The 13,128-nt window shown below is 42.3% G+C and overlaps 1 protein-coding gene across 3 annotated transcripts in view; it reads right to left on the bottom strand.

Moving 5' to 3' along the window:
• Positions 1-4,125: 4,125 nt before the first annotated feature.
• Positions 4,126-13,128, bottom strand: part of DMXL1 (Dmx like 1) — a 216,224-nt gene continuing 207,221 nt past the window's right edge. For all 3 annotated transcript variants that reach the window (XM_014593197.1, XM_027765897.1, XM_006162337.2), the window contains 2 exons: positions 10,835-11,052; positions 4,126-5,780 (listed from right to left, as the gene is read on the bottom strand). In XM_014593197.1, coding sequence (XP_014448683.1) covers positions 5,556-5,780; positions 10,835-11,052 — 443 coding nt within the window. In that variant the 3' untranslated portion in view covers positions 4,126-5,555. The remainder of the gene's footprint in view (positions 5,781-10,834; positions 11,053-13,128) is intronic.

Below are 13,128 nucleotides of genomic sequence, written 5' to 3'. Positions count from 1 at the left end.
TGGGACATAGCAGAGGGTGGGGGATGGGGAATCAGGGATGGCAAGACAAAGGGCAAGGTATGCAGGACGTAAGAATTGGAAAATTATTTGCTGAGAACATATATGTGGATGTACTTGATTGAGACAATGCACAGTGTATTTTGGATGGAAAATTCATTTGTGTGTTGTGATGGTGTAAAGTGAACTAATTAAAAAAAAAAAAGTTATTTGTTGTGATTTTCAAGCCACTGGGTCTGGATCTCGAACCACAGGCAACTATGTGGGAACCCAGCACCCTAACCACCATGTCACCTAGTCACTCCTTGCTTTTGTTTTCATTGCCAGAAAACATGTGCATTCACCACAGAGATAAAGGAAGAAAGCACTCCTGCTGGGGTGTGGTGGAGCCAAATCCCTTCTCTTCCATTTTTTCCTCTTGCTGTGACTTGGGGCTCACACACAGGCCAGGAGTACGTTCCCAGAGCTGGGAGTGGAGCCATGCAGTCAGCCATGCGGGATCCTGCTCCTTTAGCCAGTAGGCCATGGGCCAGCCTTGCCGGCACTAGAGTGTGCTCACTTCCTTGCATCTTCACCTGGATGAACGTTGTCTCTGTTTCCACCTGTACTCCCCTGACGAGAAACAGTGTCCCACTGTTGCTTCTCTTAACATTCAGTTCATGAGAATGAAGACTTGTTTGTTGACTTTTTCACTGGTGTTCCATAAATTGCTTATGCACAGTTGATCATTTCACCAATAACTTATTTTTGGGGGTGAGATTTTTGCTACAGGGTGCATGTGCTCACCAGAGAGGCAGAAAGTGAGAAGTCACTCCCCCCATCGCCTGCAGAGAGTTGGGTCATGCCATAAGCCCTTCTCTTGGGATTTTGGGCACGCAAGCACATGCACCCAGCATGAGTTTCAAGCCATCAGGCCCAGGAGTCAATAACTGTGGTCAGCACGTGGGAGTCCAGTGATGTAACCAGTACGCCATCTGTTGGTCCTGCCAAAAACTTATTTTACAATTCTCTAGTATATGGGGACAGTGACATGTTTCTTATCAGAATGCAAATCTTATTTCTAGTCTACTCGTTCATTTAACTCTCTGGTCCCGCCATGTGCAGTAAAATAAATCTGTATAGTTTTCCCAATTCTTTGGGAAAAAAGCCATTATCTACCTTAAGGGTGTATAAATCTTTTATTTAAATGTCTATCTTTGCATTGTTTATCAACCGTTGGGGCTAATGTGAGAACTTTCTATATTTAAAAAAAAATTATTTTTAAAGAAAGAAGGCCAAGGGGACATAAAGTAAGACAGTGGGAGGACTTGATGGTTTTAGTTATGAAAACTCATGTTTCAGAAGATGTGATTACGATGTGAGTTCTGGTGTCAGTATAAGCCATTCTCATAAAATGCACAATTAAGTGCACAATGTAAAAACACTCTGATGTGTCTGTTCTATTAATGTGGATAATAAAATTTTACATTTAGGTGCAATGAAGCACTGCGTTGTTTTAGCTGACAGACCACATACGTAACAGTCTCCCCGAGATTTTAACGGACTGGAGACCTGCCAGGGCTGCCTCTGCGCAGTCAGAGCTGTCGCAAGGCTGCCGTGCAGCACGTCCCTCGTGCCTGCGGTGATGCTGGGTGAGCACAGCCGCTGTCTGCCAGTAGCATGGGAGCACGGCAGACTTATGTACGGGATGCTTGGTGACACGAATGAACAGCTGTGTTTACTATACTATGCTTTTTATCACTAGCATAGGTTTACTGCGTAATAGTACGCTGGGGCGCGGACTTGGGGCCGTGGTTAAGATGCACAGATCCCAATGGCTGACAGTGGAGTCCCAGATCCGGCAGCTAAGAAACACGCTGGGTGTGTGTGCATGTGTGCCCCAAATCTTGAGGCGGGAGAGATGGAGGGCTGAGGTGTGACCATCCCCAGTGGAGGTGCTTTCTCCTCTCCCCCCGTGTGTCGCTCTCTCTGATGAGTGCACATGTCCTCTAGCAAAAAAAAGCGAAAAACAAAGTACTGTGTCCAGCTGCAGCAGCTCCATCGTCCTGTGATTATTACATCTGTCCATTTTCTCACGTCTGGCCCACTGCAACCCTGCCAGTGGGACAGGATGTGGAGGCAGACAGCAATATGACGATTCCACTCCTGCACAGGCGAGGCTAACTGCGCCTTAGCTTTGTTTTGTCTCTATAGTCCATCCACATTTATGTCTTCCATAACTAAGAGACAGCAAGAGGGACGGCCCAGCTGTCCTCACACTGAGATCCGTCCCAGTCCTGACCAGTCGCGGATCATGGACACGCACGTAGCTGGCATTCAGGGAAATCTCTGGGTGTGACCCTAGAACCTTTCCACCTGGTCCGCCTCACAGACAGATATGCTACCACTGGGCCACCCTCTAGCATCTTATTTTTTTTTTTAATATTTTTTTCTTTATTCATGACAGAGCATATGTGCACACACGTGAGAGAGGGAAGCATCCTTCACAGGGTCTGGTCACACGGAACCCCTTTCCTCCACTTGTCATAGCTTAGGCACCTGCATGTGTCCCGGTGTGTTCCAAGCATACCAGGCCGGGGATTTGAACCATGGCCATCATGTGGGATCCGGCTTCCCATGAGCAGTGCATTACCATTACACCGCAGAGCCAGCCCTCCCCAAGTGTCTTAGTTCTTGACAAATTTTAAAAAATAAAATAAAACATTTCTAAATAGAAAAAAAGCTGATAGAAGAACGGTTACATCTTTTGGGTGCTGTTGTGCAGTCCTTGCAAAGCATTATTACAAAGTTTTAAGAAATCAAGTTTACAAAGCATAGCTATGGTGAGCTAAGGTTAATCTTCCATTGGAGAAGAAGTTTTTAATGAATTTAGTGTTACCCACGGACACTGCGTTTAGAAGGAACAGCAGCGTAAGTCTGAGACTTGCACGTTCACTCCCACTCAGACTCATGCAGAGCAACCTCCAGTCCCTAAGCTCTGGTCGTGGTGATCGCCTCATGCACGGTTAAAGCAAGCCTACACTGTATCCTTCCTGTGCCCTGTCTATGTCTTGTGTGTCTGGATACACACATACCACTGTGTTCCAGTGTCTGCAGCTTCAGTCCAGTCCTAGGCTGAACAGGCCTGCAGCCTGCGGGCTGGGTGTGCAGCGGGCACACATCGGGCTTGTGTGGGTACGCCCTGTGATGCCCGCTCAGGGTGGAGACGCTCCACAGTGCGCTGCTCGGAGGGGTCCCTGTTGGGAAGTGAGGCATTTTATACTTAGATACGCATTTCAGCTAGTTTTGATCCCAGTTTCCTTGAATATTGTTTATCTATTAAGTTAAAAAAGATACTAGAAATGGAAAACAGGGTATTTAGGAAAGTTATTCAATCTTCCCTAAATTAATCAAATACAAATGCAGAAATTCTCCATCTAAAAATGTCACATATTTTAAGTCAACTAAATGGGCACAAATATTACTTAAAACAATATAGCATGCCAAAAAAAGGTCGCTGCATGATTGTTTATTTAAAATATTATTACTCTGGGTGTAAATACATATGGGCTTACATAATTTATGATTATTCATATAAACCCTCAATTAAAAGGCTTAATTATTCATCCGCGATGCCTTTGTTATAGCACAATAGTAACTTTTCTTTGTCATCAAAAGTGTTCAAAGCCTTTTGAATCTTGATTTGTGAAGATACTAGTGAAAAATAACTTAAGCTTAGCTACATCAGACAACAGTACTGTCTGTAACGCTGACAGATTTCTCCACGGCAAAGTATCGCACGGTGATGGGCACGGGCTGTGGTGTGCACACGCCTCTGCACAGGAACACGCCTCTGCACAGGAACACGCCTCTGCACAGGACCACGCCTCTGCACAGGAACATGTCTCTGCACAGGAACACGCCTCTGCACAGGAACACGTCTCTGCACAGGAACACGCCTCTGCACAGGAACACGTCTCTGCACAGGAACACACCTCTGCACAGGAACACGCCTCTGCACAGGACCACGTGTTTGCGGTCACCTGCTCAACACAGTAAAATTACGAAATACAATGTACAAAATCTTTAACAATGTACTTTTAAGATAAAAGTATCCTGAGGATATTACAAAATTCATTTTACCAGCCCTTCATTTCTTTGCTTTATTTGACTCTTTAATTCCCAAGACAATAGTTGTCCATATTTTATTACATAAAAATGCTCTTACTTTATAGCTCCTATTAAACAAAGTATATTTAGGCTAAATAGCATATAATTGTCCCTTAAATACTTAGTCCCATCTGTCTCTAGTCTTATTGATTAAAATCAAGTATTTATCAAGTTCTCCATAATTCTGAATCAGAAAAGCACAAAACAGACAGAAATAGGGTAGCATATTTAAGTTAAAAACATTGTGCATCTTTAATATTTGGTCATACTTTATAATAAAATAATGTATTTTGGCAAAAATAATAAAATATAAGTTTTAATTTATTGTCTACTAATGGTAGATCTGAAAGGTATTTTACATTTCTGAATACTGTCTAATTCGACTGCTTTCACATTTGTTTCTAAAAACTACTACAATGTTTTAATAATTTTGAGACCAGAAGCACCTAAAAAAAGAGATAAAATAAAATTTAAGAAAAATGCTTGTATGATGCTTAAAAGTCCTTTTACAAATTCACAAACTTACTTTTAAGTGGAATATATGCCAACATAGAATCTTCAGTGCCCGCTAAGACTTATTTGACTTTAAAGAATAATCTTAAAAGTCTTTATGAACTTTGACAATTAAGATGGGAAGTCGAAAATTAAAGAAAATAAAAAGGAAAAAAGTGACCAAAAAAGGTGTTATTCTGGAGGCAGTAACTGTTATGGCACAAAAACACATAAAAAGACCTGTAGTTTTTGCATGTATATATACATACATACACACACACACTTCCACTAAGTGTGTAAGATACATACACACCCACATACATGTGTGCACCTACATACACACAACCTGGGCTCCAAAGGGGAAACTGATGGAAACTACACCACGAGCCATTTGACTCATTGACCACTTAGGTCCTAAATGACAGATTGAATGGGGACGCTCACTATTTGTTTCTTACCCAAAAATCAGTCTATCATTAATTAAGAGGAGAGGAATCTGAGATGTGGAAGTCTGAGTAAGGAAGTGAGTGTGGTGAGTTAACTGAGGAGTCTGATGAGTAACTGCCTTTACATAAAGGGTACTTCACTATGAGAGAAATCCATGCAGATCTATTTACAGAAGGATTTATCAAGTATAAGAAAACAAAACCCCTTTAATACTACAACATACTCACTAGAACATACTATAAATATGTATCATGACAGCATCACTTATACATTCTACGTTAGGCAACATCATCTCATTCTGAAGGACCTTGTTACTCTTTAAGGCATCAGTGCATGGGGGCGAAGCTCCACAGAATGAACAGGAGAACAGGAAGCGTCAGCTCACTGGTGGCATGGAGTGATCCCGTACACCATGTCTGCTGCCCACGTCCACAGCACAGGCAATACATGATACATCTCACGTGATAACGTTATAGCATAAATTTCACGTCGTTTTTCAACCCTTCGCTGAAGGGGCTAAAGTGATCTGGCAGTATTCTCATTTTCATTGTTCCATCAGCTCCACAAGAGAAAATGTGATTGGCGGGTCCTGCCTCAATTTGCATCACTCCGGTTCCAATATTCCTAAAAATGGATTGCCGAGCATGTTCATTGATGAAAGTATGGAGAAGACTAAATGTAGACAGACTCCAAATCTGGAAGATAAAAAGGACAAAATGAAAATTGGGGTTGATGATTACCTTAAGTATCCATAGGATTAGGCCTGTCCTCCTGGGAAGACAGAATTTCCAAAACAAAGATGAAGAAAAATCTGCACAGGCCTTAGATCTAAGCACCTTCATTACACTGGGTCTTCAGAAGATATATTTTTCTATGCAGAAATGTATCATGACTTTTCCAATTAATATTACCAAATACTTGAAAATTCATCCAGGGAGAGGGTGAAGGGTTACTGACCCCACACTGGAGACAGAGCACTTAGGAAGGAGAGGCAAGAGGACACGAAACCAGGCAAACGTGCAGGTTCAAAGGTAGAGAAATGGAGAGGAAAGGAGCCAGGCAAGGAGCCCTGCATCTCAGCTGGGCAGGAGCCCTGCATCTCAGCTGGGCAAGAACCCTGCATCTCAGCTGGGCATTTCTCTGCAGCTGTGCAGGGCGGTGGACCCTTCTCAGAAACACTGAGCACTCATCATGGGAAGACAGAAGCACCTGACACTTCTGTGTTTTTTTTTTTTTTTTAAGAATTATTTAACTTTATTCATTTATTTATTTTAATTTGACCAGAGAGGGACAGAGAGAAGGAAATTGAGAAAGCAAACCACCAGGTTCAGGACTTGAACCGCAGGTGGCCATGTGGAAGTCCAGCATCTTTAACCACCACGCCACCTGGAGGCCCACACCTCTGTGTTTTGATTACGAGACAAAGTCAATAAATAAGAGCAGGACACTTAGTTTACCAACATTTTGTCTTTTCAGCTATATGAAAATAAAATATTAACATTATTAACTTATTAAGTTAAATATCTCTTATTAAAATAAACATCTGTTATAAAGTAAATTTTAAGGATGTTCATTATGTGAAAGACCAACATGCCTGCAGGACATCCATTTTAGGTTTAGAGAAACCAATGAATTAATTGGCTAGCTAGCTAGTTATATTTTTTGTTATAGGAAGCGCTTGCTGGAGTGATAGAAAGAGGGAGAGAGGGGAGGGTGAGCGCGCACGGCCCGGTGGGGGGCGGGGGAGCCATGCTGCAATCCCTTCTCCAGCCTCCTGTGGGGATTTGGGGCACACATGCACAAGTGACCAGTATGCTTTTCGAGCTGCCGGGTCTGGGACTGAAACCGGTCCGGCAGGTGGGGCACAGCTGCCCTAACCTTCGCACTGTCTGGATGTCCCCAGTTTTCTCTTTATTAAAAAACTGTTGCTGCCAGAGAGCATGTGTGCTCACCAGAGGGAGGGAGAGAGAGAGAGAGGGAGGGAGAGAGAGGGAGGGAGAGGAGAAAGTACTTCCCAGCAGGGCATGGTCAGACTGCAATCCTTTCCTCTCCATTTCTCTACCTTTGAACAAGCACACACATGCGCCTAGCATATTTTTCAAGGTGCCAGGGCTCAGATTTGAACTGTTCTGCTGGTCGTGTGGAATATGGCGGCCTTAACCACTAGACCATGCAGGCAGCCAATCCATTTATTTCTTGATTTTTATTTTCCTAACCAACTGGGTTTTATTTGTTGCATAAAAAGCTACCTAACATCTTTCAGGTAAAAACAAACAAACAAAAACCAAAAAAACACTAAATTTGAATAAAGATATCACAAAATGAATTAGAGCTCAATTAAAATTAGCTTTGGGGAGGGAACACAATTCTACTCAATTTAGGAAAACTTTTTTTTTTTGAGAGGTTTTTGCTATAGGGCGCGTGCGCTCGCCAGACAGAGACAGACAGAGAGACAGAAAGCAAGAAATCACCCCCCAGGGGGGATGGCCACGCTGCAATCCCTTCTCCTCCATTCTCCTCTCAGGATCCTGGGCACGCACACACGTGCGCCCGGCGTGAGTTTTAAGCCACTGGGTCCAGGATGCGAACCGCAGTCGACTATGTGGGAGTCCAGCGACATAGCCATTATGCTAGCTGCTGGTCCCGATTAGTTTATTTTTAACATCCATCACACCACAAATTCATAGGGAATAGGTTCTAGAAGCTCAGGCTCTGACTCTCACAAAGTGTGCTTCTCTGGGTGGGGCAGCTGGCCCTTCAGTTGAACCCAGGGACTTTTCTCTTTGGCTTCTTTTTCTAGTCATTTTCCTTCACACACTTTAGGACACTGTCTCTGCTCTTAGAATGCTTAATATGCTCAATACGCACATTAATTCTCTTGGCAGGAATCTTGCCCTTACCTTGTTTGCTCACAGCAATGCCAACAGCATGCTGGGTAACACTGTAGAGGCTCCCAGTTTTGCCACGGTCACATTTGTGGGGCACTCCTTTTTCAACAGTACCTGTTCCCTCTATGTCTACAACATCACCTTTCTTGTAGATTCCTATGTGTGTTGCCAGAGGAATCACTCCATGTTTTCAAAAAGGCCTAGAGAACATACATCAGGTGCTTCTCCTCTTTCTCTTTGAGTACTTCATCTTGGTTAATTACTGGAAGACGGCAGTTCCGCCCAAAGGCTAGTTATTTCATGGAGATCACACTTACTTTTTTTTTTTAAAAAAACAAACAAACAAAAACCCCTTTTTTTAACCTAAGTAATCGATTAATTCAAACTGCAATGAACATAAATTTGTTAAATTATGGCTTCTGAACACATTCTGTATCTTCCACTCTTTTTTACTTGATTAGATGACACACTTTAGAATCAGTACAAACTAAAGAACTACTCTAAAGCAGACTACCTTATTCTAAGCTGAAGGCAGTCCAAGAAGCTAGTGTTAAACTGAAAGTAAATCACTGTTGGTATAGATGCTTGATTTTTACAAAAGCCTGTTCACAATACTATTTATTCAAGTCTCTTTCTAGCTGAGAATTAGAAAATTAATTTGCTTGTTCTAACAAAGAAGTCCATCTTTTTTTTTTTCCAGGAGAGGTTTTTGCTATAGGGCACATGCGCTGGCCAGAAAGACAAGAGAGAGACAGAAAGTGAGAAATCACCCCCTGGGGGGGATGGCCATGCCGCAGTTCATTCTCCTCCATTCTCCTGTCAGGATCTTGGGCAAGCATGCACACGCGCCGGGCATCAGTTTAAGTGACTGGGTCTGGGACTTGAACCGTGGTCGACTACATGGGAGTCCAGAGACATAGCCATTATGCCAATTGCTGGTCTCCAAAGAAGTCCATCTTAATAGCACTAGTGCTTAATCATGAATTCTTAGAAGTTAGCCTCCTCAAGTCCAAGAGGTTGCTCACTATTATTAAAATAAAAGGGACTAGACTAGTCTGAACTGACATCAATTTCTAAATGGGGCCAGAAATCAAAATCACTAACTATGTGCTATAAACATGCAGATTCTGGAGGAGAATTTCTGGGGTGGGACTCAGCAATTTTTATTTTTAATAAGGTACTTAATTTTTTTTTTTTTTTTGAGGTTTTTGCCTTAAGGCCTGTGCACTTGCTGGAGAGAGAGAGAGACAGAAACAGTGAGAGGGAAAGTGAGAAATCACCCCCTGGGGGGATGGGCATGCTACAATCTATCCTCCTCCTGAGATCCTGGGCACACATGCACATGTGCCTGCTGTGAGTTTCAAGCCACCAGGTCTGAGACTTGAACTGTGGTCAGCCATGAGGGAGTCCAGTGACATAACTGCTGTGCTGTCTTCTGGCCCCAATTTTTTTTTTAAAGAATTATTTTATTTAACTTTCTTTTCTTTATTCTTTTCTTTCTCTCTCTCTCTCTCCTTTATTTAAATTTGACCAGAGAGGACAGAGAGAGAAGGAGGAGGAGGGAGGGAGTGAGGGAGGGGTGGGGAAGAGAGTGAGAGAGAGAGAGAGAGAGAGAGCGAGTGCACAAACTGCCAGGTCTGAGACTTGAACTGCAGTGGGCCTTAATCACTACACCACCTGCCGGCCCCATGCCCCCATTTTTAACAAATTGTCAGAGTGCTGGGACCAGCAGTTAGCATAATGCCTATGTCGCTGGACTCCCACGTAGTTGACCGTGGTTTGCGACCCAGACCCAGTGGCTTAAAACTCACGCCCGGCGCGTGTGCATGCGTGCCCAAGATCCCGAGAGGAGAATGGAGGAGAAGGGATTGCGGCATGACCATTCCCCCTGGGGGTGATTTCTCGCTTTCTGTCTCTCTGTCTCTGTCTGGTGAGCATACGCACCCTATAGTGAAAACCTCTCCAAGAAAAAAAAAATTGTCAGAGTGCTAATGTGCTCACCAGGCATAGCGAGAAGAAAATGCACTCCCCAATGGGGGATGGTCACACAATCCCTTCTCTTCCATTTATTCATCCCACAGGATTTGGAGCATACACATACATACACACGTGCCCAATGTGTTTTAAGTCACCAGGCTGGAATTCAAACACATGTGGGATTCTGGGTCCCCTAACTGCTAGCGTACAGGGCTGGCCCCTGTTAAATGTTTTTAAACCAGGTGCTTATTAATATTTTGAACAACCTAACTTTTAAACAGTACGTTTTGAAAAGGCCTGTTGTAACAGAATTCTTGAATTAGACATTAGTGGCTGGACAGTGATGCTACATATGAAAAATAGAAAACAATGTGGGGTTAAAAAAAAAACGATGTATTTCTCAGCACTTGAAAATTCAGTAAATTATATAACTCTGAACACAGAATCAAGACTAACTCTAAGGGTAGCAGGTGGTGTGGTGGTTAAGGCACTGGACTCCCGCGTGGTCGACTGTGAGTCGAGCCCCAGACCTGGCAGCTTACTTTCTTACTCACTCGCTCGCTCTGTCTCTCTCTCTCTGTGTTGAGTGTATATGCCCTATACCAACTTAAAATAATAATAATAATAAATTAAATAAATAATTCTTCTTTAAAAAAGGCTAATTCTAGTGTTTGAAATATGTGAAATAGTCATGGAAAATTTCTCTAGCACGAATGAAGCATATATTAAATCAATTGAAAAACAGAACATTTTAATGTTACAATAAATATGATTTTATACATTGAAAGATCTACTCAACAGTAGATCTGTTTCTAAATAGACTGCTGTCATCAGTCTCACTTAAAGTCGGAAGACTTCTTTATTTGGGACATCACTGTGTCTACCTTGATGTTGCCTTCAGCAGACCCTGTAACAAAGTACTCTTCCGTCGGGTCCACGGCAATGGCTTTCACAGGAGAATCGTGGCTCTGAAACAGCTGCCTCTGCTGTCGCTGGCGAAGGTCGAACACACACGTGAAGCCTTTCCTGCCCCCTGAGAGCAGGAGCTGATGCTTTGGGGCATATGCTAAAACTGTGGCCCCACTATCATGGCAGGTAAAAGCTGGAAGTTAAAGGGAAAAAAAATTAATAAAAAAAGAAACAAACCACTGGCTTTTGGACAAGAAGGAGCAACAGACCAGATTTGTTCTCCTGCCTGAAACAATTTTTAAAAATCGAATGAAATATAGCAAACAATGGCCTGAGACCTGGACATCAGCAAAGAAGAAGAATGTTCTCTGAGATGGGAGCCGACCAGGGGCTGTCCCCACCCCTCACCCCCACCCCTCACCCCCACTCCCGTCCTGGCTTATAGACCACGGAGTTTTCTGGCCATGCACAGGAGGAGGAACCCCTGCTGAGCTAGGTTCCATACCCGCCAGCTAGAAAACCTCAAAAGGGGTTGCTCAGTAGCTGGGTTAAATCAGCCCTAGATCAAATGCTGCTTTCGTCCTGTTTGACAAAGGCCCCCAAACTCAATTGTTTCCGAATAAGTTAGCCTTGCCCCAGACTAAAGTTCAAGAATATTTATAGAATATAAAAAACAGTCAGCGCCTAAATCAGAATGCCTGGCATCTGATTAAAAAAATTAACCAGGAATGCAAGAAGCAGGAAAATGTAACCCATAGGAAAAAGGAAAAGCCATCAATCAAAAGTAACCCAGAGGTGACATAGATAATAGGATTAATAGATAAGGAAATTAAAAGACATTATAACTGAACCCCATCTGTTCAAGAAGCTGGATGAATGGTTAAGTACAGATGTGAAAGATCCAAATCAAAATTCTAGAGATTAAAACTGCAGCACTCAAGATGAAAGGTACACTGGATGAGATTAACAGCAGATCAAGCACTGCAAAAGAAAAGATAATGAAGACACAGCAACGAAGTATCAGAAATATAGAAATATTAATAGAATTAATATCTTTCTTTAAAGATGTCCAGCCTAACAAATTTTAGAGACAAAATCTATAGATAGCTCAAAGAAAATACGGCAGAAATAAGAGTAAGGATTCTGGAATTAGATTGCTCGGATTTAAATCTTCCTTTTTGTCTGTGTTTAAAATGTATACCTTAGGGCCAGCAGGTGGTGTAGCAGTTAAGGTGCTGGATCCCACATGGCTGACCACAGTTCAAGGCCTGGACCTGGTAGCCTGAGAATCATGCTGGGCACATGTGCATGTGTTCCCAAAATTCTGAGAGGAAGATTGAGGAGAAGGGATGGCAGCATGGCCATCCCCCTGAGGGAGGAGGGTGAATGCTTGTTTTCCCTCTTTATGTCTCTGTTTCTGGTGAGCACACATGCCTTATTGCAAAAACCTGAAGGAAAAAAAAGTGTACCTTAGGTGAATTATTTACCTAAATCTCAGTTTCATTATTTGGAAAAAAGGAGATATCACCTACCAAATAGTTATGTGAGGGTTCAATTAGTTCATATATATATAAGGCATGTATAACATATACTAAGTATTCAGTAAAATTTAGTTATTATAAGAATCCAAATAAAACTTATTATGAAAAGGCATTTTTGAATTTTAACAGCATTTTGAGATATAATTTTTTGATAATAAAACACAATTAAGTATATGCCTTGATGACTTTTGACAAATGGACACATTGGTGTAACCATCACTCACATCAAGATATAGAAGAGTTTCATCGTCCCAGAAGGTCTCATATCCCTCTAAGGTCAACCCTCAAAGAGGAATCACTATTCTGACTTTTATCCCATTATTCTGCCTGTTCTTGACCTGCATGTATAAAGAACCTTATAGCATACATTCATTTTTCCCTGGCTTCTTTCTTTCAATGTGGTGTTTTAGAGGTTAATAATGCACATTATCTGGTGTATCAGTAAGTCATTTTTAAAAATGGTTGAATAGTATTCTATTACGTAAATATATCAATTTCCTGTTGGACATCTGTGTTTTTTCCAGGTTTGGCTAATATTAGGTCATTTTCTATGCAAAAATGCATCAGGCCTTTTCTTCAATGACCCGATATAAAGCTACTAAGGACATTCTTTTTTTTTTTTTTTTTGGAGAGATTTTCACTGTAGGGCGCGTTCGCCCCCCAGACAGACAGAGAGAGACATAGAGACAGAAAGCGAGAAATCACCCCCCAGGGGGGATGGTCATGCC

The sequence above is a fragment of the Tupaia chinensis genome, unplaced genomic scaffold (genome assembly GCF_000334495.1).
Source record: "Tupaia chinensis unplaced genomic scaffold, TupChi_1.0 Scaffold139897_1, whole genome shotgun sequence".
Lineage (NCBI taxonomy): Eukaryota > Metazoa > Chordata > Mammalia > Scandentia > Tupaiidae > Tupaia > Tupaia belangeri.
Note: the sequence above shows the minus strand (reverse complement) of the source record. Positions and strands in the feature narration are given on the sequence as shown.